This window comes from Enhydra lutris, unplaced genomic scaffold, assembly GCF_002288905.1.
Source record: "Enhydra lutris kenyoni isolate GAN:26980312 unplaced genomic scaffold, ASM228890v2 scaffoldscaffold56, whole genome shotgun sequence".
In the NCBI taxonomy this organism is placed as follows: domain Eukaryota; kingdom Metazoa; phylum Chordata; class Mammalia; order Carnivora; family Mustelidae; genus Enhydra; species Enhydra lutris.
In genome coordinates, this window is record NW_019154140.1 from 2986364 (window position 1) to 3008631 (window position 22268).

Sequence of the window (22268 nt, forward strand, 5' to 3'; positions counted from 1 at the left end):
GTTCAAATGTCCCCTTAGAGTGAGGCCTCTTCAAACTTCCCTCCCTCCTGACATTCCCTATTAACTTTCTTCATCAACTTATAATTTTCTAAAATACTATGTATCTTTTTTTTTTTTTTTCCTGTTTAATGTCTCTTTCCCTCAAAGAGACAGTAAGATGCAAACAAGGGTGTTGTCTCTTGGTGACCGTCATGTATAGGCCGGTGCCTGGCAGAAATAAGCAATCGGTAAATATTGAACAAATGAATGATGAATGTTATCATGGATTTAACAAATCTGGACTATATCACTTTCTAAATATGAATTGGGTAGGTAGCTTAAGCTTTCTGAGCCTTATTTTCGATATTTGTAAAGTAAGGACAGCATTCATCCTTTACCGTGTATAGTTGTAGTAAAAATCCCTTAACTCTGAGAATAACATATAAAATCACTCAATCAATGTAATGTATAGTTGATATTACTTTCACGCTCATTTTTAATGGGAATGACAATGACTCACTCGTATTTTAAATGGCCTTCGCAATAGGAAGTACCTGGAAGTGACCAGGCACTTTGCAATGACATCTCCAGTCTTCACTACAATGCTCTGAAGGAAGTACTTTTATTGGAATTTTACTAGTGAAGAAATGGAATCTCAGAGAGCTCAGGGCTTTGCCCAGGACCACAGAGCTGGTAAGTCGCAGTAAGGTAGAACTGGACCATATTCCTCTCCCGACTCTAGGCTGCCTTCTGAAAAACAGATGTTCCTGATTCCTTTGAATCATTCTAGTATCATCCTCATGGTGTGATTTTACTCACTGAAAACACTAAGAGGTAAAATGTGATAGAAATATAGGCAGCTGTCTTTATTTATCTTTTAAGGAAATAGTGTCCAGCAGTTTAAAGCTGCGTCTGCCCTTTTGACCTTCAATTTTAAAAATAGTTATCTGGAGTGTCTGGGTGGCTCAGTAGGTTAAGTGTCTGCCTTGGTACCAGGTCAGGATCTCTGGGTCTTGGGATCAAGCCTCATATCAGGCTTCCTGCTGAGTAGGGAGTCTGCTTCTCTCTCTCTCTCTCTCTCTCTCCCTTTGCCCCTCCCCACTGCTCATTCTCTCTCTCAAATAAAATCTTTAAAAAAAAAAATTAAAAGTGATTATCCTAGGGATTAAATGAAATGATTGTAAAAAGTATTCTGTGAACTGCAAAGAACTTTACATATGGTCTATAATACTATACTGGAATTAGATAGTTGAAGAGATAGCCTTTAACTTTGTCTTGTGCTAATACAGCCAAAAAATGCCCAAAGTACAGCTGTTTGTGTCACAAAGTGCTTCCCACAAAAAGTAAAGTACAGGAAGAATTATAAAAATTCTTTTTCAAAAAATTGGATTCAAGTTGCTTGAAATAAAGTCTACACACTTGGCATAGTCATCTTCAAAAAGCCCTTTAAATAAAACTAAGAGGGGTTAGAGGTGAATTTTCAGACATAAATACTAAGGAGCTTTGAAAACTTTGGAGAGCTTTTTTTTTTTTAATCTTAAGATAGTGCTCCACAGTGGAAGGAATCTGTTCATGGTATCTGGTTAGGTCTTCCTAGATGTTGAGACCTACATTAGCAGAACTGTGCATTCAGCATGCCCGCTTGGCTAGTGGTAGTGTCTTTTGCATAGCATATTCGTTCCTCAAGGACTTTCCCATATGCATCTATAAATTTTTTAAAAATGTAGGTGATATACTTCATCTTGATCATACTTGGCATTATGTGAGAACTGTAGCCTGAGGCAGGGTCCCTGCTGAGAGAAATGAAATTCACCCTCCTGAAAGCCTTTAATGTTTTCCTTTCCTGGTAAAGGCCCAAGTGAGTAATGAAGGCACGGTACTCTGCTTCAGTCAAATTATTACAGCACTCATTAGGGCATTTGTTGCCCAAATCTAGGACCTGATTATCTTTTACTTAAAATGTTGAAGTTGCCTATAAATTTAATTTCCCCGTGTTCATTATGCCTCATACCAATTTTTAATTTTCTAGGCTGACAGAGAAATTTTTCCCAAACTCTGCTCCAGGTGGTTGTATCACTCTTCAGTTCTGAAACTTTTCACTCTCTAGTCTCTATTCAGTAAAACACAGAACAACAGGGGTGCCTGGGTGGCTCAGTGGGTTGAAGCCTCTGCCTTCGGCTCAGGTCATAATTTCAGGGTCTTGGGATCAAGCCCCGCATCTGGCTCTCTGCTCAGCAGGGAGCCTGCTTCCCTTCCTCTCTCTCCGCCTGCCTCTTTGCCTGCTTGTGATTTCTGTCTGTCAAATAATAAATAAAATCTTAAAAAAAAAAATACAGAATAACACTTTTGTATATTCTTCCTTGAATTGGCCCCAAATTATGCTTGCCTCTCACAAGATACCTCAGAGGCTCTGTGTGCCAGCCCCCCAGGACTACAGATGCCCCTGTCTACCAGAAAGTCTCTCCTCTGTCTTTGCTCAGTATCCTCCCAACCTTAGTAGCCTGATCTCTTTCCCCTTGTTCCTTTGCATTCCTCTCTATTCTGAGCCTTTTTTAACCAGCTGGGATGCAAGACTTGTAGTAAAATGTGTGGGATTCCTACTCTCTACTATAAATATTAGTCCGTCTAGAGTTAGAAACCGTGACTGATAGCCTGTGGATTATCAGCACGTGTGTAAAGTTCCATCCCGTATCTTCTTCCTCCATCACTGCTATAATGGGGAGAAGGAGAGGCTTCCAAGATCTTGGTAGCAACATCTACCTAATGATGTCATTACTTAGAAGAGGAAAGTGGATGGGTGGATTAATCCAGCTCTCAAAGCGGCAGTGCTCTCTGTAGGCATAGTTGGAAAATTGCAGAATGAGCCTCAGTGACGCATTGCATAAGAACAATCAGATCAACTCAACGACCTGTGCTGATACTTAGAGAAGAAGAACAAAACTCAAGCTGTCCGGTCGTCAGTCACATAACCAGTTTTTTCTGGGCATGTTTGCAAAGTCCACTGGAATAGTATTAGTAGACTCGTTCATCCTCAAGCACAGTCAGTCTTTTCTATTAGGCATCTTTATTCTCAGGAACTTTCTGACCGACATGTAACGGGCAAGATTTTGGAATTTGTCTTTACATGGGAAGGTGTGATGTAGAGTGTTAAAGCTACGTGACTCGGATTTGAATCCTGGCTCTGGCGAAGACTCATTTTGTTATCGGGTACAAATTACTACGCCCTAGGTCTCAGTTTCAAAAGTTGTAAAATAAGAGTATTTTTTTTTTCTTCATTGGGCTGCTATGAAATTTAATACAGTTTGTAAAGCTCATGAGCATAGTGTCTGATATGTGGTAAATACTCCATAGATGTTAGCCCCAGTGATCATGGTGATAATGCAGAATGTGTGCAAAAATGAGGTGTCATCAGGTGGGGGCACATTGCGGCTGCTGGCTGAGTTAGCATGGCAGTTTTGGGGTCCCAGTGCTTTTCTCCTTTCCTGTGTTAGTGGAAGCTAATGGCAGGTTGCTCTGCCTTCTCATCTCGCCTGAACAGCGAGGAGGCTTTTCTTTCTAAGTGTACCATTCACAGCATCCAGTAGATGTTCATTGATTGCCCCCTTTGAGGCTGGCCCTGTGCTGTGACCCGGAAGTGAACAGCTCTTCTCTGAGCACCTTATGACTCAGGGAAGGAAACACACACATAAACCCATAATTTTCCTATCATATACTAAGTGCTAAGATAAATCACATTTACTTAAGATAAAAACTCAGCTATGGTTGCAGAATTGAATTTTAAAAAATTAAAAGTGTTTGCAGACTATCTTGTCCACTGTAGCACAGTCCATTTGAACAACCTCCGCCCTGGATTATAACATGAGATTCACTGAATGATCATATTGCTTCATGTGAATGCCAGAGGCGGAAACAGTGTTGGGATACCTGGTTCCCAAGGCCGAGATGACTAGGCAGGCTTAGGGTGACTTTGTGGATGAAATCAGAAAGTGGGGATAAGTAGAAGTTTTATTCAAGTTATAATGTGGGTTTTGAAATTTGGGACCCCCCTGGAAGATATCACTTCAGTTTTGGCAATATGAAGCAAGAATAAATATCAGGATGTGTGGCATAAAATTGGAAGACCAGTAATTCAGCTAGTATCCAAGTCACTGAATCTGTTAGCAGAAATAAAGAACAGGCTACAAACCTGATGGGAAAGTTTTCATTGGAAGAAACATTTCTAGCTTTGTGGTATATTAGGAGATCAAGGGCTAGGAATGAATTTGGATTCAAATGCTGGTTCTTCTGCTTACTGCATATGTGAATTAAATAAGCAGCAACTTTGTTTGCGTACATGTAATTTGTGATGGTAGCATTCATAACATTCCTGTGGGAAATCAGGTCTGTACAAGGGCAGGATTATTGCTCAACACCGTAGTTGTCTCTCTTGAAAAATATAAATACTGAAGAGGAGCAGCTGTCTCCAAAATTTTTTGAATGTTCTAATTCAGTTTGGGCATGTGGACTTTATGTAGCCCACAAAACAAGATTCTAACATTAAAAATAACAACAATAAAATAAGTGTATGTTAACCTTCCACAAAGCATTGATTAAAAAAAAAAATCAGGCTCTTACAAATTCAGTGTTCTAAATCCTGCTGCCTTGCTTGTGTGTGGGCAGGGGGAAGGGAGGTGGTGTGGCAATGGGGCAAGAATTCCCCACTGGTAAGAGAAGCAACATAGAAACCTGTTTATTACTACTACTACAACTACTACTACTTCTTTATTTTCTTCTTCTTCGGGAGAAAGAGTACGTGTGGGGAGGGGGGCATGGGGAGAGGAAGAAGGAGAGAGAGAATCTTAAGCAGACTCTGGGCTGACTGAGCATCACCATAGGGGTGGGGGAGGTGGGGGGTGCTCCATCTCACTCTGAGATCTTGACCTGAGACGAAATCAAGAGTCAGTCACTTAACTACCCAGGCACCCTGAAACCTGTTAACTTCTTAAGTGATGCTCCTATCCTGTCTCATGGACATCTAGGAATTTCTTGCTTCAAGACTCATTGGCCTTGAGATGATTTCTATGTATTCTCTTGTGGTAGTGGTCTTTAGATATTTCTAAAAATGTTTCATGAAACCGAACTGACAACCCATTCTGGCATCCTTGCCTAATGAATATCATGAAAATGCGTGATGCTCGGTTTTTGTTCTTTACCACTTTGCTGTCTTTGGTGTGACAACCAACCACTGCTCTATTGGGTGATGAACCTCACATTAGGAAGAAAAATCTTCCTATAGTCACCATTCCTAAGCTAGCTGAGTTACAGCCCCTGGGGACAGGTATTTCAGAGTATTCATGAAGATCACAAGGGAACTGAAATTGCTTAAAGGTAAATCAATCCAAGGCACAGTGATTCTTTGTTTTGCTGAGTTACACTGACCATCGTTTTGTGTATTTACATTGCTTTTCTAAAACAGTGAAGACAAGTCTTCCTTCATTAACCTTAGATTGTGGGTTTAATTGATACTCATATCCCTAGACTATTGGACAGGGACTGGGGAGCCTTGGAGCCCATTCTTAGGTCTTCCATTGACTCAGAGTTACTTCAGGCTTGTGGCTGGATCTTTGTGCTTTTAGCCCTGTGTAAAGTGAGAATATTTATCAATGGGAAATTTATCAGTATCCCAAAATGCTTGGGATTTGTGAAGGGTTGTTTCACTTACATATTTTTTTCCTGGGTTATAGAAGTATACAGAGTATACTGTTAATGTAGAGTTAATATAATCATCCCTGGAGAGGAATATGTCTGCAGAAGGCAGTCAAAGGATGACATCCCTGGGGCTGGGCCCTGGGTCTGCCTTCTAAGGCAGGGGAAATTCCTGGAGTTGACTGGGCTGCGGGACTTCAAGAGGCTCAGATCAGAGCTCTCCTGCTGGCTGACTTTGGGCAAGTTACATAATCTGTGTGAGCCTCAGTTCCCTCCATGTAAAATGAAATGATAGGAATGATAATAGTAGTATTTCAGAGGGTTGTTATGGTAAAAATGAGATAATGATTAATGTAGGCATCCAACACAGAGCCTGGATGTCACATGTGTAGGCTCTGTAAGCGTCCTTTTTTTTTTTTTCCCCTTTCCTCCTAGTTTTAAACAAATTGAGAAAGAAGAAAAGAGAATTGGCAGACATGCAATTACCACCTTTATTGTTGTTTTTTTAAATCTCAGCTTTTATTTAGCTTTGTGGCTGCAAACAAAGAGGAATAGCTTCGTCTGAATACCAAATGGGTTCACTAAAACTGAATGTCAGAATTGGATAGATTTAGTAATTTAGCTTAGTCTGAGAATATATCCACCAGATTATCAAGGGATCCTAACTCTGAGGAGAAGGATATGGGCAGAGGAGGATGTTTATTTTATGTTAATAGGAGCTCAATTTACTCCTACATTGCTTTCATTTTTGAGTGCCTTTATATTAAGATTGTAACCTAACAATAGTTATTTAAAAGAGGAAATATATTGTTGTTGTTTTTTTTTCTCTGCATTTCCTCCGGAGGTGACCTCTACAGGTCATCTCAGTCATCACCCCTATTTTGGACAGTGTTTTGCCTTCTCATTTCCCTTCTGGCCCTGTTCTTTTGTTCCCCTCCTACCCCACATCCCCATGTGGTCAGAGATATGATTGGATGGCGGCAAAGGGACAATATTTACTTTCCTTGATCTCACACTTGTCTTGGTGCCATAAGTAGGTGCAGGTAGCATCTTTTAAAATACCTCTTTCTTGAGCTGTTATAAATCTGAATAGATAGAGGGTGCCTGGGTGGCTCAGTGGGTTAAGCCTCTGCGTTCGACTCGGGTTATGGTCTCAGGGTCCTGGGATTGAGCCCCACATCGGGCTCTCTCAGCAGGAAGCCTGTTTCCCTCTCTGTCTCTGCCTGCCTCTCTGCCTACTTGTGTTCTCTCTCTCTCTGTCAAATAAATAAATAAAATCTTTTAAAAAAAAATCTGAACTGATGATAGGTGGAGAAAGACTATTTGGTTTTCTGCTCTAACCCTATGTATCTTTTCTTCTACAGGTCAACAACGGAATTGAAGTTTTGAAGGATGGGTAAAGACTTTCGTTATTACTTCCAGCATCCCTGGTCTCGCATGATTGTGGCTTACTTGGTGATTTTCTTTAACTTCTTAATATTTGCGGAGGACCCGGTTTCTCATAGCCAAACAGAAGCCAATGTTATTGTTGTTGGAAACTGTTTTTCATTTGTAACAAATAAATACCCTAGAGGAGTTGGCTGGAGAATTCTGAAGGTGCTTCTATGGCTACTGGCCATTCTCATAGGACTAATAGCTGGCAAATTTCTGTTCCATCAACGTTTGTTTGGTAAGTACCCATGAAATGTAATGTTGATAATTATTGAATTCTGTTCTTCAAGATAGAGCTCTGTTATATCTAAAGGCCAATTTAGGATGCATTTTAGTTTGCCCTCCAACCTTAATTTGCGTTGCCCTGTTGGAGCTAGGTTCTTCCGCTAGTCTCTGTTCAATGGTGTACTTTTCTATGGCCCAAGGAAAATTAGCATGACATAAAATTAGCACTAAACCTATTTTCAAAAAATGGCTTTAGAGCTAAAATTAATGTGTGTGTAATCTTATTTAGAGAAGACATGAAAATAGCTCTTTCCCTATATTATAAAGAGTTTGCCTTCATGTCACACCATGTTTTCATTAAAGTAACTTAACCATGTTTCATATATTTACATTTGTTGTTTATTCTGGAAATTAGAATGGTAACTCTAACTTTTTACCCTCTGGGGGTTTTTTTGAACTTTGGTTTTAGGATGTTTATTTTGAGCCTATTCAACCACAGAATGTTTAGTGCAGAATCCCTTGGTAGCATGCAATAGACAAAGACACTATTAGTTTAAGCTAAGAAAAGTAATTTACTAGAAGGATACTGGGATATTTCATAGAGACCAAGGATAGAATTCATTTTGATAATTGGGATAAATGGAACCTGGGGCTTGAATTCTTATTTTTTTATTTTATTTTTTTTAAAGAATTTATTTGTTTATTTGACAGAGAGATCACAAGTAGGCAGAGAGAGAGGGGAAGCAGGCTCCCTGCTGAGCAGAGAGCCTGATTGGGGTGGGGGGTGGGGGGTGGGGGGTGGGGGGGCGGTGGCTTGATCCCAGGACCCTGGGATCATGACCTGAGCCGAAGGCAGAGGCTTTAACCCACTCAGCCACCCAGGCGCCCCTGGGGCTTGAATTCTACCAGGATCTTCTTTTTCCCAGTTTCTCTAACTTACCTATTTTATTCTCTGTTCACAATGAATATCAGTTTACCTCTGTTCAGAGAGACTGTCTTGACTCCCTTGGTCCCAAAGTTTAGACTCTCGGAAAAGAGGCTGATGTTGACCCAGATTGAGTGTGTTTTCCGCCTTTCGCCTAATTGATTTTGGCCAGAAGATGAGTGATACTTATCTAACAAATATGCATTGATCACTTATTATATGCCAGAAGTATTCTAGAGAGTGAATAAAAAACCTGGGTCTAGGGAAGCCTGGGTGGCTCAGTCAGTGAAGCATCTGCCCTCAGCTCAGGCTATGATCCAAGGGTCCTGGGATGGCAGCAGGACCAGGGTCCTTGCTCAGCTGGGAGCCTGCTTCTCCCTCTGTCTGCCTCTCCCCTTGCTTGTGCTCTCTTTCTTTCTCTCTCTGACAAATAAATAAAATTTTTAAAAAAGTTCTTAAAAAAAAAAGCAGAGTCTATGCCCTCATAACAACTTATATCCCCCAGGATGGAGAAAGACACTAAACAAATTAACGTACAGTATGCAAAGAGGTGGTAAGTGCTGGGGGAGGGGGATGGCGGGAAAGAAAGTTTTAAATGCTGCTGGGCCAATTAGAGAACTTAGTAATAAAACATTATAAGATTATAAGATCATAGGTGAAACAGTGTGTGTATTTTCAATCTAGAAGCTTGGTTAGAAACAGATGGCAGTGGTTTAAGGAAAAAACAAATTAACAACATAGATATACACACATAGTATTACTTATATATTCTTTTAAATCTCTAGTCAAACTATGGTCATCTGTTTCTAGGACATAAATTTATAACATATACATATATTATATTATATATATATATATATATATATATATATATATATACATATATATATATATATATAAAATCTAATGTTTGAAACTATGTATGTACATAGTTTCAAGAAGTTTGGTGAGGAAATGAAAGGAGGTGGGAAGTAGCTAAAAATGGAAGAAGGACCAAGGAAAGATTTTGTTGTTGGTGGTGGTGGTAGTGCTGGTGTTGAGGAGTGAGGTTAATTGATCTGCTTGTCGTTTTGGGGGAAAGACATTGAAATGAAGATAAAGATATAGAAAGAGAGCTCTCCGAAGGTTTCTCTGCTTTATTTATTTTATTTTTTTTTTAAAGACTTTATTTATTTGAGAGAGTGAGCGAGGGCACATGAGGGATGGGGAGGGGCAGAGGGAGAGGGAGAAGCAGGCTCCCCACTGAGGAGGGAGCCCATTTTAGGACCCTGAGATTAGGACCTGAGCCAAAGGCAGATGCTTAACTGACTGAGCCACCCACATGCCCCTTCTCTGCTTTATTTATGACTTAGGACACGGAAATAATGGCCTTAGCAAAGACAGGTGGAGAGACCCCAGTTGCTCAGAAATTGTCATGAGAGGGATGAAGGTTTGTATTCTAATACGTACCTTGGGGTGGAGGAGTAGACAGGCAGGTGGTGATCTGATAATCTGTATTTCACTATGAAGAAGAGCTAAAGATAAAGGTGTTGGATGATGCGAGGGGTTTAAGAAAGTGGCTAAGGTTTGGAAGAGCAACCCTAGGGAGTGTAGATGCTAGCTGACTAGGGACAAAAAGAAGTGTTACTGATGATCACTGAGGGCTGTTGGGGTTGGCCACTATAAATTGGAATGACATCAGTCTGAACTGCTAAGCAGTTTTCTTTATGAGAGCTCAGTCACCTGGAACAGAATTCCAGAGTGATTCATCTGGGTGGGGACGGCTCAGGCTTGCAGTATTGGAAACAAAGGATAGAAAATAAATGGAGGGTTCTAATAAAAAAGGTATTGTTTTGATTAAAAGGGGTCTGGCTGGGCATGGAAAAGAGGTAAGGAAGATTGATGGTCTGGGAGGAGCAGGCAAGGACTGGAAGAATGGGTGATACTGCACAGGTGAAAGGGAAGTAAGAAAAGGGCAGGGATTTATGGATGTGGTGCAATGCCATGTTGTACTGAAGGACAGCCATTCTTCAGTGGTGATTTCTAACTATGGTGTGGTCTTTATGAGTGTCAAGTAAAGTGCAGAGACAGGTCATGAGAAAGAGGGTATCTAGGAACTGGGTGTTACTCAGGTCATCCACCAAACACTGAACAAGCATGGTGTTGTGCTTGACATTGATAACGATGGGAGAGGTTAAGGTGAGGGTGAGCCGGGGAGGTTAGTTTTGAAAACTGGTTCAGGAGTGCTGGCAGACAAAACACTAGACATCTGTTAAGTCCAGCAGTGATGGCTGGATGTGTTTGTGATCCATTCGGGAGATTTGCTCAGAGTAGAAAGGTAAGGCAAACTTGGACAAAATACCCAGTTTAGAGAAAAGTTATCGACTTATATTGAGATTGGTCGAGAATTGTATGGTCAAGGTCATGGTATTAATAATAAGGGCAGATCATTTGATTCTGTAATTTCTACATTTTGTTAAGTTATTCTATTATAAAATCTAATGTTTTATACTAGAATCACATTTCATTAGTGGCTTATTTTTTTAATTCTCCTGTTGGTATAAATAATTCAGCCCTGAAAAAAATCACTCTGGATTTCAAGTGTGTGTTGAGTACTAATTATTTTGAGATAGTGCAAAAGTGTGTCCTTTTTTTTTTTCCTGCTTACCATAGGAAAGATTCTGTAATATAGTTAGCTTTATCACTTCTCTTTGACAATTTCTTTTTTTCTTACTAAAAAAAATCTATGAAATTATATGGGGTATTAGAGAAGGAATGATAACCTTTTGCAAATCTTGGTGGTAAGTGGAAAAATAACTGGATTCCTGATTGAATTTTCTAGTGAAGTGCAAACTTGTCTTCTTCTATCTCTCTTCATCTCCCTTCATGACCATTATGTCTTCCTTCATTCACAAAATGGTGATCATTTGCTCCTAATAGTTCTGTCCTTCTCCAGTTAATTCTGGGTTTTGCTGCTGGAATAATTTTTCTACAAGGCTAAATGGCTCCTATTACCTACAAAATAAAATCTAAACTCCTTTGATGGATAGCCAAAGCTCTTGATGATTTACTCCTGCCTGACTTCAAAACTGGTCTCTTGACATTCCACAGTTTTTGAATTATTTGCAGGTCCTCACACCTGCTGGGTTCTCTCATGCCTCTGTGTCTTTGCATATGCACCCCACTTCTTGCATCATGCTCAAGCCCCTTCTTGTTAACTTGGTTGATTTCTCTTTTTCTTCTATATCCAAGTTTAAGCATTATCTCCTCTTTGACACTTTTCCTGACTCCCTCCTGTCAGATGTTGTCTTCTCTCCAGCTCCCACTGTGTCTACTTGCAACAAAGAATGTACCCCAGGGTACTCGGGAACTGACAGCCATGCAGCGTTATGGAAAAGAATCCAAAATTTAATGCCAGCATGAACATTGTTTTACTGGCTTGGGGTGTGATAAATGCTTCCATCTTTGTTCCCAAATAACTAGCATTAATACATAATTTGTTGTTGTTGTTTTTTTTTTAAGAGGCCATATTTAAACCTTTAACAGTTTGCAGGTGCATGCTTGTGGTGGGTGGTGGTGATGGTGTACTGGTGTGTATGTGGGGAGGGGTGAGATTGCTAATTGCAAGCACAGAAATTGCAAGCATGGAAATTGGAGTGGTTTACAAAATAATCAGAATCATTTTGTGAGATCAGCTAAACAGCCTCTTTTTTGTTAATCCTCTGATGAAATGCCAAATAAAAATATTGAATAGAATGCCCCTCTTTCTTTCATTGCCCCTTTCGTTTCATTAACTCATGAGTCTTCCCTCACTTATTTTATTATGGAAAATCTCTTCCTAGTAGACTCCGGAAGGACGATGGCTGGAAGGACAGTATCTTATGGCCCAATTAGGGCATGCATGAGGAGCAGTGATAAATCTGTGAGCACATAATTTAATCTAGTTTGTTGGTTAATTTTATTTTTATGAGGCATAAATATTACAATTTTGTGGCTATTGAGTTAACTGCATGAAATCTCCTCATGATTTATAATTTGTAATGTTAATTATCCCAAACAAAAATGGTGACTCATGCAAATCAGAAATTGCATGTTAGCAGGAACACAAATGATTAAATGCATTTTCGATTACCCCCTCTTACCTTTGCTGTATGATTGCAATAATGTGAGAGAAGCTGGTTTTCCTACCTTAGCACTAAACTTTTATGGTTTCAGGCTGTTCACAAATCCCATATTTCCCAAATGTGGAAAATAATTTAGGAACACATGGGAAATCACAATTGATACATTTCAGAAAAATTTCTGTGGGTTTAACACTGAATCTTGTTGAGGTCAGTACTATATTTGGATTTATGAAAGTTGAATTCCAGAAGCCTCTCTCTTCCATTTGTGTAGATGATTTCCATTGTTTAAAAAAAATAAGTATAATGCATCCTAGCCTTTTGGGAAATTATACGTTATACATTGGAGAAACCCATGAATAGAGAAATCCAAAGATTTCTGATGATAAGAGTTATATAAAGAAATAAGCTTACTCAAGAAATCCTTTTTATCTGAAATGATTTACAAAGACATATATGCTTAATACAATAGGAATAGAAAAGAAAGACCACAGAAAAGAGAGAGAATCAAGTATGTTTTGATTTCATGAGGTGTTACCTAGTTGGTGGCAGGCTTTCTTGGAGCCTCTGCAAAAAGGGAACTGTGATCTGTTACATAGCTTTGCATAACAGAAATGGTGGAAATTGCACGTTTCACAAAGGAATCTTTCTTTGCACTAAATTTTGGAATTTCCTTGCTCTAAATTCTGGTAAAGGATTTCTTTTTTCTTTAGTTCGTAGGAGAGTCACTGACTAGTGTAGTGGCAAAGACAGAAATAGATTTCACATTCTTGTATCTTAAAGCAAACTTTCATTAAAGTTTAGAGTGTAACTTTCAAGCATAAAAGCAATTCTGTGATTTATTTTTTATTTTCTACTTATTTATTCCCTGAAAGTAATTCTGTGAAGTGCAGAGTGATCAGAGTCTAAGTATTGCCTTCTGGTTGGATAACTTTATCCGAGCATGAATCTTAGACCATCGAGATTGTGACAAATATATTTCTCAAACAAACCTCTCCTGCTATTTGTCTTCCCTATTTTCTTCTTATTCGCTAATTTGTGCAGAGAGCATCTGTTAGTTTCTTAACATGGATGGAGGGCGGGGGGCAGGCTGACTCAGGATGAGTTGAGAGGTATAGGATATGAAAATGATTCAGCACCTGTTAGCATTGCACAGTTCCTTTTTAAAAACAGACATATTTGTGTATATAGTTATTTGTATAATTGTTTCACTAATGTCTGGGTTCCTGGCTATACCAGAAGCCTCAGGAGGGCAGGGCTGATGTTGTGTTGCTTCTCGTTTAATCCTTGGTGCTTGAAACAATGCTGGAACACAGTAATATTTGATAAATTTGAATGAATAAATAAATGCTTTGTCTTTTACATGTTGCCTTCTTACTATAAGCTATTGAAGGGTATTCATTTGCTCATTCATAAAATATGAGACATGGTCTCTGCTCTCAAGGAGTTTAAAATCTGGTTAAAGAGACAGGATACATATGCATGAAAAATTAATTACTCTGATAATACAAGGAAGTGCCTATCAAGTATCTAATGAATAGTTCAGACTGTGAGAGCTATGGGAATTCAAGAAAGAGATCATGGTGGGCTGGGAAGGTAAAAGACAACTTTGCTGCCAATGTGGGATCTAAGCTGAGTCTGAAGCATGAGTGGGTTGAAAATAGATAGGATGCAAAGAATTCATTACAAATTTCAGGTCACGGGGTAGATGGTGTGAGCTAAAGAGATGAAAAACAACTTAGGTTTTTTTGGAGTCAGGGAAAACGGAGGAAGTCATGCTCATTTTGAAGGGAGTGAAAAGTTTGCATTAGGAAGGAGCAGGAGAGGTAGTAGAATGGCGGGTTAAGGCTAAATTCTTCCTTTGGTCTTGAAGTGCCCGTCTCATCCTTGGCAATTTATCTATTCCAGTGTGGTCTTTGAGTCAAGGAAAGCATTTGAACGAGATGGGAGATGATGACAAGATTCTCATGAATCAGAATGAAGCAGAATCTAGTGGGAATTGGAGAGGGGCAGGTTAGGGCCCTAGAGTAGAAAGGAAAAGAGGAAGGTATTTTTGGAGCCCCTTGCAGCCATTCGGGCCACTCTGGCCTAGGGTTGGGGCAGTGGGCAGCAGGATGGGCTCATGCAGAACCTTGTGAAGCTTCAACGATTGATGGGATGGACATGAGAGTAGGGTGAAGTACAGGTAATGAGATTGGGTGAGTGACTTTAGGGAGTGATTATTTTATTTAAAAAAAAAGAGAGAAGGGAGTTATTAGGAGAATATAGTTAGAGGAGATAATGCATTTAGGAAATGGTGGGATCAGGTAATGAGAACACAGGCAATGGACCATTTACCTTCAGGAGTGCTCAGAACAACACAGGACATGTTTGCTGAACTGAATCCAGGCACACACCATTTTTTATCCAGGCCCTGAGACCAGATGTGCTTCAGAACACAGTGCTGTGCCTGTGTTTGGTAGCTGGCCCTATGGGGCTGAGGAATCACTCCATTATCAAACACATTGTCAGAATCGTCCCTGGATATATATGTATTTAAATGAAGTGGTGTAAATAAATAAAGACTATAAACAGCCTCAAGTCAGTATAGGTTAGGTTTTGCTGCTAAGTGAATTGAGGTTTGGTCAGGTCTTGCCAAGGGATCAGTTACAAAGATCAGAATCTTTGGATTTCAGCATTTCAGAAACTGGATAATGGACCTATACTTGCGTATAAGCCACATTTCATATACATGTTTGGTGCCCCCAAAATAGCCAGCTGCAGAGAAATCATGATGTTTTTAGAGACCTGGTATTAAAAAAAAAAAAAGAAAAGAAAAGAAAAGAAAAAGAATGGTTTGACTGATAACTAGACATCTATAAAAGAAGAATGCATGTTGAAGGGGGATTTTCCTTGTGTTGATATCATGAGAAATATTAATGAGTTTGCTATTTTTTTTGTGTACCTAGGTCTGTTTTAGTGTAAATAGGAAGTTCTGAATAAAACATTCTCAGTACATCCAGAAATTTAAAAAGACAAAATCTATGATTTTTTTCTTTATTTTTATTTTAGCAAAAAGGCCGTTTTCCATAAAGTACCAAGTAACTCCACAATGTTCTGCCATTTAATGAATTGAATAAAGCTAAATGCTTGTTTTCTGTTGTCTTAGTTTTAAGCCTAATCTGAAATTCTTTTCTTTGTGTTTGAGCTATGCATATGACTTTATCATTTCAAAATAGAAAAGATTCAGACGTCCCAGAAAGTGTGGGCAAGATAGTCATGGTGATACACAGTATCAAAACATGAAGAAACAGATTTAATCATACATTTATGAAGGAAAAGCACTATTTTAATGTAACAGTATGAATGCCATTACATCGTATACCATTAATGGTATGATACAACCTCCTTTGTGTTAATTTGGGATCTGAATATCTGAATAGTATAAATGGATCCTCAAATTTATCCTGATAGTTGATAGTACATTAAGAACATTGGTATTTATTACTGCTCAGGGTGATTTCAACAGCTGATTATTTTAAGTATTGTACTCTCACATAAGGACTTCCTTTTGGAGGAATTACTTGAACAAATGCCGTATATGTAGCTAAATGCTACTTAGAGAGAATATCTGTGATTTTAAGGGTTTTTTTTTTTTTTTAAGATTTTATTTATTTATTTATTTGACAAACAAAGATCACAAGTAGGCAGAGAGACAGGCAGAGAGAGAGGGGGAAGCAGGTTCCCCGCCAAGCAGGAAGCCTGATGTGGGGCTCCATCCCAGGACCTGAGATCATGACCCAAGCTGAAGGCAGAGGCTTTAACCCACTGAGCCACCCAGGTGCCCCTAATTTTAAGTTTTGTCTTCTCAAAATACCGTATTTGATACTCATGATGGTCATTATTCAAATATCTATTACCATCTTCATTCTCAACCAGTGTATACCATGTGCCAGAACCTTCCTTTTTCTTCCACTTGAGTTGTCAGCGCATAATTCCTTTTTGAAAAGTAAAATAATTTTATTCAGAAATAACTGCAGAATTCAAGGGAGGAAAAAAATGTTATTCCAATGCTTGAGAAAAATAATGAGAGAGACAAAAAGCAAAGCTTTTGATATGAGAGGTTCAGAAAGGTAAACTGGGAAATGATTGTTATTTAGCATTAAAATAATCCCCAGGGAACACCCTCTTTCCAGGTAGATTTGAAGTCTAAGAGTTGGTGAACTCAGTAGACCTTTACCAAAAAACTGCTGCTGCTTTGCCGCTCTCTCTTCCAGAGCAGGAAACGAAGGCGGGGCTGGAAGTCCCAGGCTTGAGCCATTTCCTCCCACACCTTATTAGGTGTCTTCATTAGCGTGTGGCGCAGCCAGTTGCGCAAGCATTAGCACTAAAAGGCAACCAGCCACAGCTTTCCAGCTTTCAGTGCGATAGGATAGGATCGTCTGGCGGCTCTGGTTCCTGTAGGACAGAGGATGCAAACACTGTAAAAGGATACCTCAAGGACTTCCCTGAACTAACTCAGGATAGAGCATTTTAATTAAGTTGTCATTAACCAAGTAGCTTTCTGGATACCTTTTACTGAGCTTGATATAAATGAATCATCTGAGGCTCAGGAACCTTTCCTCACTAGCCCAGGTAACTGCCTCCATTTCCTCTTCTCATTTTCCACCTATGGGAGGTAAAAGTAGAAATTTCTCATGGAAGCGACTATCCAATGGGATGGCAGCAGGCAGATTCCATGCCGTGGTGCTGAGAGAAACCACTTCACTGATGAATGAAATAGAATCGGACTGTTGACAGCAGGCTAAACAGTATGTAGTCAATAGGGAGGCTAAGAGTGCTTGAGCCCTTGATTCATCTCAAACTGTGTTGATAGAGGTGGTTTATTGTTCAAATAAAGGGTCAACAGGTCTAGATGGGAGAGGAGTGTAATGAGAGGACACTGATGAAAGTTTTCTCTGATTCAATTTCTTTCTTTCTTTTTCTTTTCTTTTTTTTTTTTTTTTTAAGATTTCATTCATTTGACAAGGGGGAGTGGGGTGGGGTGACAGAACAAGCACAAGCTGAGGGAGTGGCAGGCAGGAGAGAAGCAGGGATCCCCCTGAGCGGGGAGCCTGATGTGGGGCATGATCCCAGGACCCTGGGATCATGACTTGAACTGAAGGCAGACGCTCAACTGACTGAGCCACCCAGGCACTGCTCCCCGGTTTGATTTCATTTGTCTTTTATTAATTCCTAAAACTAGATTATTTCTTGAAGATAGTTTCACTGAGTTAAAGTATTGTTTACACTACTTAGGAGGTATGATGAACTAACAAAGATATTAATAATTGCCTTCCTTGGGAGATCTAGATACAAAGGGTACATGTTGGGAAGTGGGAGAACGTAGAAGAAGGTTCTGATGTAGTAACTGTGTTGCTGTGTTGCTGTGCTGGATTCCAGATAGAAGCAAGGAAAGAAAGGCCATTAGAAGACCCAGGGGTGCATGGGGAGAGGGGTGGGGGAGGTCAGGCTGGAATAAGAACACATAACCTCTCCAAAGACAAATGATCTGTTTCCAGTAGTGGCCTTCAAGTTGTATATTGCATTTTGAGTATCAGTGTTGGTCAAAGCAATTCTGCTGTTTTGATTTGTTTCTCATGGCTGTGGCCCTGACTTATTGTTGATGGTTAAACAGAAATGTGCAGGGTTGATTTGCCTGGCTCCAAGGTCATAGCAATAGCCAGCAGGACAATTGGAACATAAACTGAAGCCTCCTGATTCCCAGACAGGCGCCTTTTCAGGCATCCCAGATGGCAAGCTGGCAGCCGGGGAGCCTGGTCCGCCTCGGGACTGGGTTGTGCTAGGCCACTCCCTACAGCTTCGTTCCACTTTGTGATCGGGGATTTTTATCTGGCACCATCTCCTGCCTGCCCAGCACTCTCTTTTGGGTAAAGAGTGTCATTTTGTGGACCCTGCAAGCAGTTGTCTAGTTCCAGGACAAAGCCTGTCATTGCCACTGACCCAGAAGATGTCAGCCCAGCGATGTCTGCCCTTGCAGCCACTGGCGAGCTCACATTCTGTGTTGGGCTTTACTGCTTCCCTCTGATTCAAGAGGAATGTGATTGCCCATTAAGACTTCCCCAGACTCGTTAAGATCCTTTGCATATCCTTGAGGACAGGCCCACTGAAATGGATAGACCAGCTGAGAGTAGACAAGTGAATACACACAGAAACCTGAGGGAGCAGGTCCCAGGAGCCCAGGGAAGTTCATCTTTGCATGGTAAAGTTTTAAACTTCGTATTTCTGCTGCCTCAACATTCCTGCAAGCAGGCTGTGAGCGCCCCACCTAGGTGACCAGGTGGCCCAGTGTGAGAAGGCTGGCCTCTGCCACAAGCTGCCCTTCTTGCCCTCCTCCCCTCTGACCTAGAGACATTCAGACACACCATTGACATCCTCTCACACCTTTTGCTTATGTGCTTCTGACCCCCAATAAAGACACCTGCTTCCTCTTCTTACTCTCTTGGCTCCCCACCTGCTTGGTTGAGTCTGTTCCCTTGGCCCTCCACGGCTCCTTTCCCCCCAGCGTGGCCCCCTACTGGCCTGCCATGACTCTCTCCGATTAGTGAGGATAAGAAATGCCATTTTCCTGCCCCTCTCCTGTGTACACTCTGTGGCCACGCCTGACTGACCATCTCATGAAAGTGTTAGGTTCCCCAATAATGGGATCCGTGATTAAAGGAGGGAGACTGATACAAAGCGAAGGTCAAGCAAAGCTTTATTTCGTGCCAAGCATCAAGAATCAGACCCAATGTTCGGGGCCGTGCCTCTTACGGAGAGGGCGACCCTTCTCTGCTTCACAGACTAGCTTTTAAGGACAAAGGCCATGTGGTTGGGCCTGGCCACGCACAGGTGGCCAATGAAATTGTAACACACAGAGAAAGCTGCACAGTCATGTTAGGTCACAAATAAGTGACCAATTGAATTATAATTTACCCTAGTAGATATTTGAACCAGCCTATCACCTTGGTCAGAATTGGCGCCCAAAAGGTGACCAAAGGGCAGGGCCCATACTCCTTGGTAACTAGGGAGACAGTATGCGCCCCACCCCCCCCCCACTGATTGGATGTCTCCACCTGGCCTGACCCACCCTTGTATTTGGGCTTTGTTACCTGGGACTGGTTTCCCGGACTTGTTTTTAAGTAAGTCCCTTGTGGGGAGGGGGGCAGGGACAGTTTAAGGGTTAAACAACAAAGTTATTGTTTCACCGGATGGAAGCACTCTGGCTAAATAGGTCCTTACAAAAGCATACAGAGCAGTGTTTCTTGCTGCTTCGTGACCTATCCCCTCTCTCTTTTATGTTCTTCCCAATGTATTCCTGTTTGAGCTGTGCCATCACTGGCAAATACATTGAGTACCCATCATTTACATGGGACCGTGTTAGGTGCCATAAACTCTCGTCTTTCAGGAGCTTGTGGTGAGCTAAGATTAGACACAGACATATGAAAATACAGCTGTAATAGGACTGTGATGTCAGCATATGATAACTGCCACGTAAGCAGGATGGACAGTCTATTCTGCAGGAGGCAAGAAGTCATTCCCAACAGAAATGGCCAAATAAAACCTTCTCATAGGAGTTCATGAGAACTCTAGAACCTCACAGTGAGTGGGTTTGGTGGAAGCATCCTTGTTATATTTTCATCCAGTCTCCCGAGTAGCATGGAACTCACCATCTCCTAAGAAGTCTGGCTCTGATCACGGTTTCTGCAATAATTCTTGGTTCTGAACCTTAGCTGTGCCTTGCAGCTCCAGGAGAATTCCATTGGCAGTGGGGAGGGTATTCCAAGCTGGAGAAATGTCAAGCACACAGTTGTAGGGAAGGAAAGGATGGCTGGTTTCGAGGTAGAGTGGGAGTGGGGCAGGTTTCCTGCGTTGGGAGATTTGGGTCTTCTGGAGGCTGGAAACGGAAGCTTCAAGGCAAATCGTGGAGGGTCACGAATTTCAGGTGCAGGAGCTTAACATTCATTCTGAAGACAAGAGGAGGCCATGGACCATGTCCCTCTTTTTACATTTTAGATTTATGAAAGTAGTACAAGCTTGTTGTGAACAAAACAGAATAATAACAACAACAAAACAAACCACCCCCAGATTATATGAATGAAGTCAGAGAACTTAAAAGTTTTGGATCACAAGAGTGAAAAGATCAAAATGGTATTGTAGGATGATGGATACAGGATGACCGGCTTTGAGATGGGGAGGGCCTCGGTCACTTGGGTACACTTGACCTCAAGGGATCGAGGCCCGATTTAGAAGTGGCAATGAGGACAGAGTGGAGGGGAAGGAAGGTAGCAGGGTGGTGAAGAGAGACCTGATAGTGCCAGCACACTCTTTTCTTTTTAAAATGAACATCTTCATTTTAAGAACTCTGTTCCCTAAGTCCATTCCCATCATTTACTAAACAATAAGGCATATCAATCTATCTCTAAAATTAGAAACTTGAATTATCAGTAGATCATTTTACCTTCTTTTCCAAGTTTGCTGGAAGTAATGAATGTATTATTCTGGTTATTTGTAATGCTAAGAGACTTTAAGAAAAAGCAGATTTATGTTCACAGTTGTGTATCTCAAGTTGCAAAGATATCGATGCCACTGAATTTCCTTTCTGAAGCTTAGTATTTGCCTGAACTTGTTCACTGTTTGGGATCACGCTCACTGACTTGTCTCAATTCACTTCCCAAGTAGAGGAGCCTCAGCACTATAGGACTTGATTTTGGTTACTTAGTAAATGAAGGCTCCGTGGCTCCAGCATTGAAGAAAACAGAATCCCTGCCCTGACCGAGCTTACACTCTAGTGGGAATAGATGGATAATAAGGAAATACATGATTATATATTATGGCAGTGGGCGGTAAATGCTATGACAATGAATGAATGAATGAATAAAGGAATGAAAGAAACAGGAGGACTCTGGGGAGGCATCTGGGAAGTTGTGGGAATTTCCTCTGATAAGGTGACATTTGAGCAAAGACCTGAAGGTAATGAAGGAGCAGATAGAGCAGCTTTCTGGGGGAAAACAACCCAGGAGGAGAAAGAGAGAGAAACAAGTATAAAATCCCCAAGACAAGAGTATATTTAGTGTTTGATGAACAGCAAAGAGGCCAATGGCTGGAGCAGAGCGAACAGAAAAGAGAGTAGAGTGGAGATGGGATGAGATAGCAGAATTATAGGCATTTTGTTGTCAAAAGCCCTTTCCTTTAAGTAAAGGGAATTAGTGATAAACAAATTCTTCTGTGTAACTTTAAGAACGTAGTAGTTTCTAGTACAGACATACTCCATTTCAAATTTAGTGAAACCCTTGAGCCCTGCTTCCTAGTTTACTCTGAGATAAAGCACAGTCGATGGTTTTCCTTGTGGCAGCTCCTTGGCTCTTCAGAACTCCCATTATGGCTCCTTTATGGGGTGCTCACTCCACCTGCCTCCCTCCAGTGGGATCTGGAAGTGAAGAAAGCTGCTTTTTATGGTGGGTGAGTTATTTGATCATTTTAAAGAGCTTCTACCCTGTGCCTGTCCCCCATCTCTGCCAGCAGTGCTAACTCTGGGATGGTGTTTTAGCAGTGGGGGCGGGGAGCTGGCCTGTAGGCTCAGTTGAGGGGGCAGTCCCAATTGTTTGTTTCTCAAGTTCTGACTCTCAGATTACCCCCATAGGGTAAGAAAAGCATCTTTCTCTAGGGATGAGTAAATGATCTGTCCATTGGAGGGTGGGTGTGGGGGGGGTGGTAGAGAGGGAGCTTGTGGACCTTCCTGGGGTTTTTTTCCTCATTACTCCTGCCATGAGTCCATTAATTTAGCCATGTGAAAAATGACCCTATCCATTTATTTCTAGATTGTTCTCTGGCTTCTATTTAGAGCCTAAACAGATTACTGGATTCTATCCCCTCCACTGAATTTTGTGAACACAAGTGCTTAC

At 40.9% G+C, this 22268-nt stretch overlaps 1 protein-coding gene across 3 annotated transcripts in view; it reads left to right on the plus strand.

Moving 5' to 3' along the window:
• Positions 1–610: 610 nt before the first annotated feature.
• Positions 611–22268, plus strand: part of LOC111157831 (transmembrane protein 117) — a 470551-nt gene continuing 448893 nt past the window's right edge. For 2 of the 3 annotated variants that reach the window (XM_022519505.1, XM_022519504.1), the window contains exon 1: positions 7031–7333. Coding sequence is in view for 2 of the 3 variants with exons in the window: in XM_022519504.1 (XP_022375212.1) it covers positions 7269–7333 (65 nt within the window). In the remaining variant the exon portion in view is untranslated. Of the gene's footprint in view, positions 673–7028; positions 7334–22268 lie in introns of those variants that run through there. The other variant, XM_022519503.1, reaches the window with a different exon arrangement.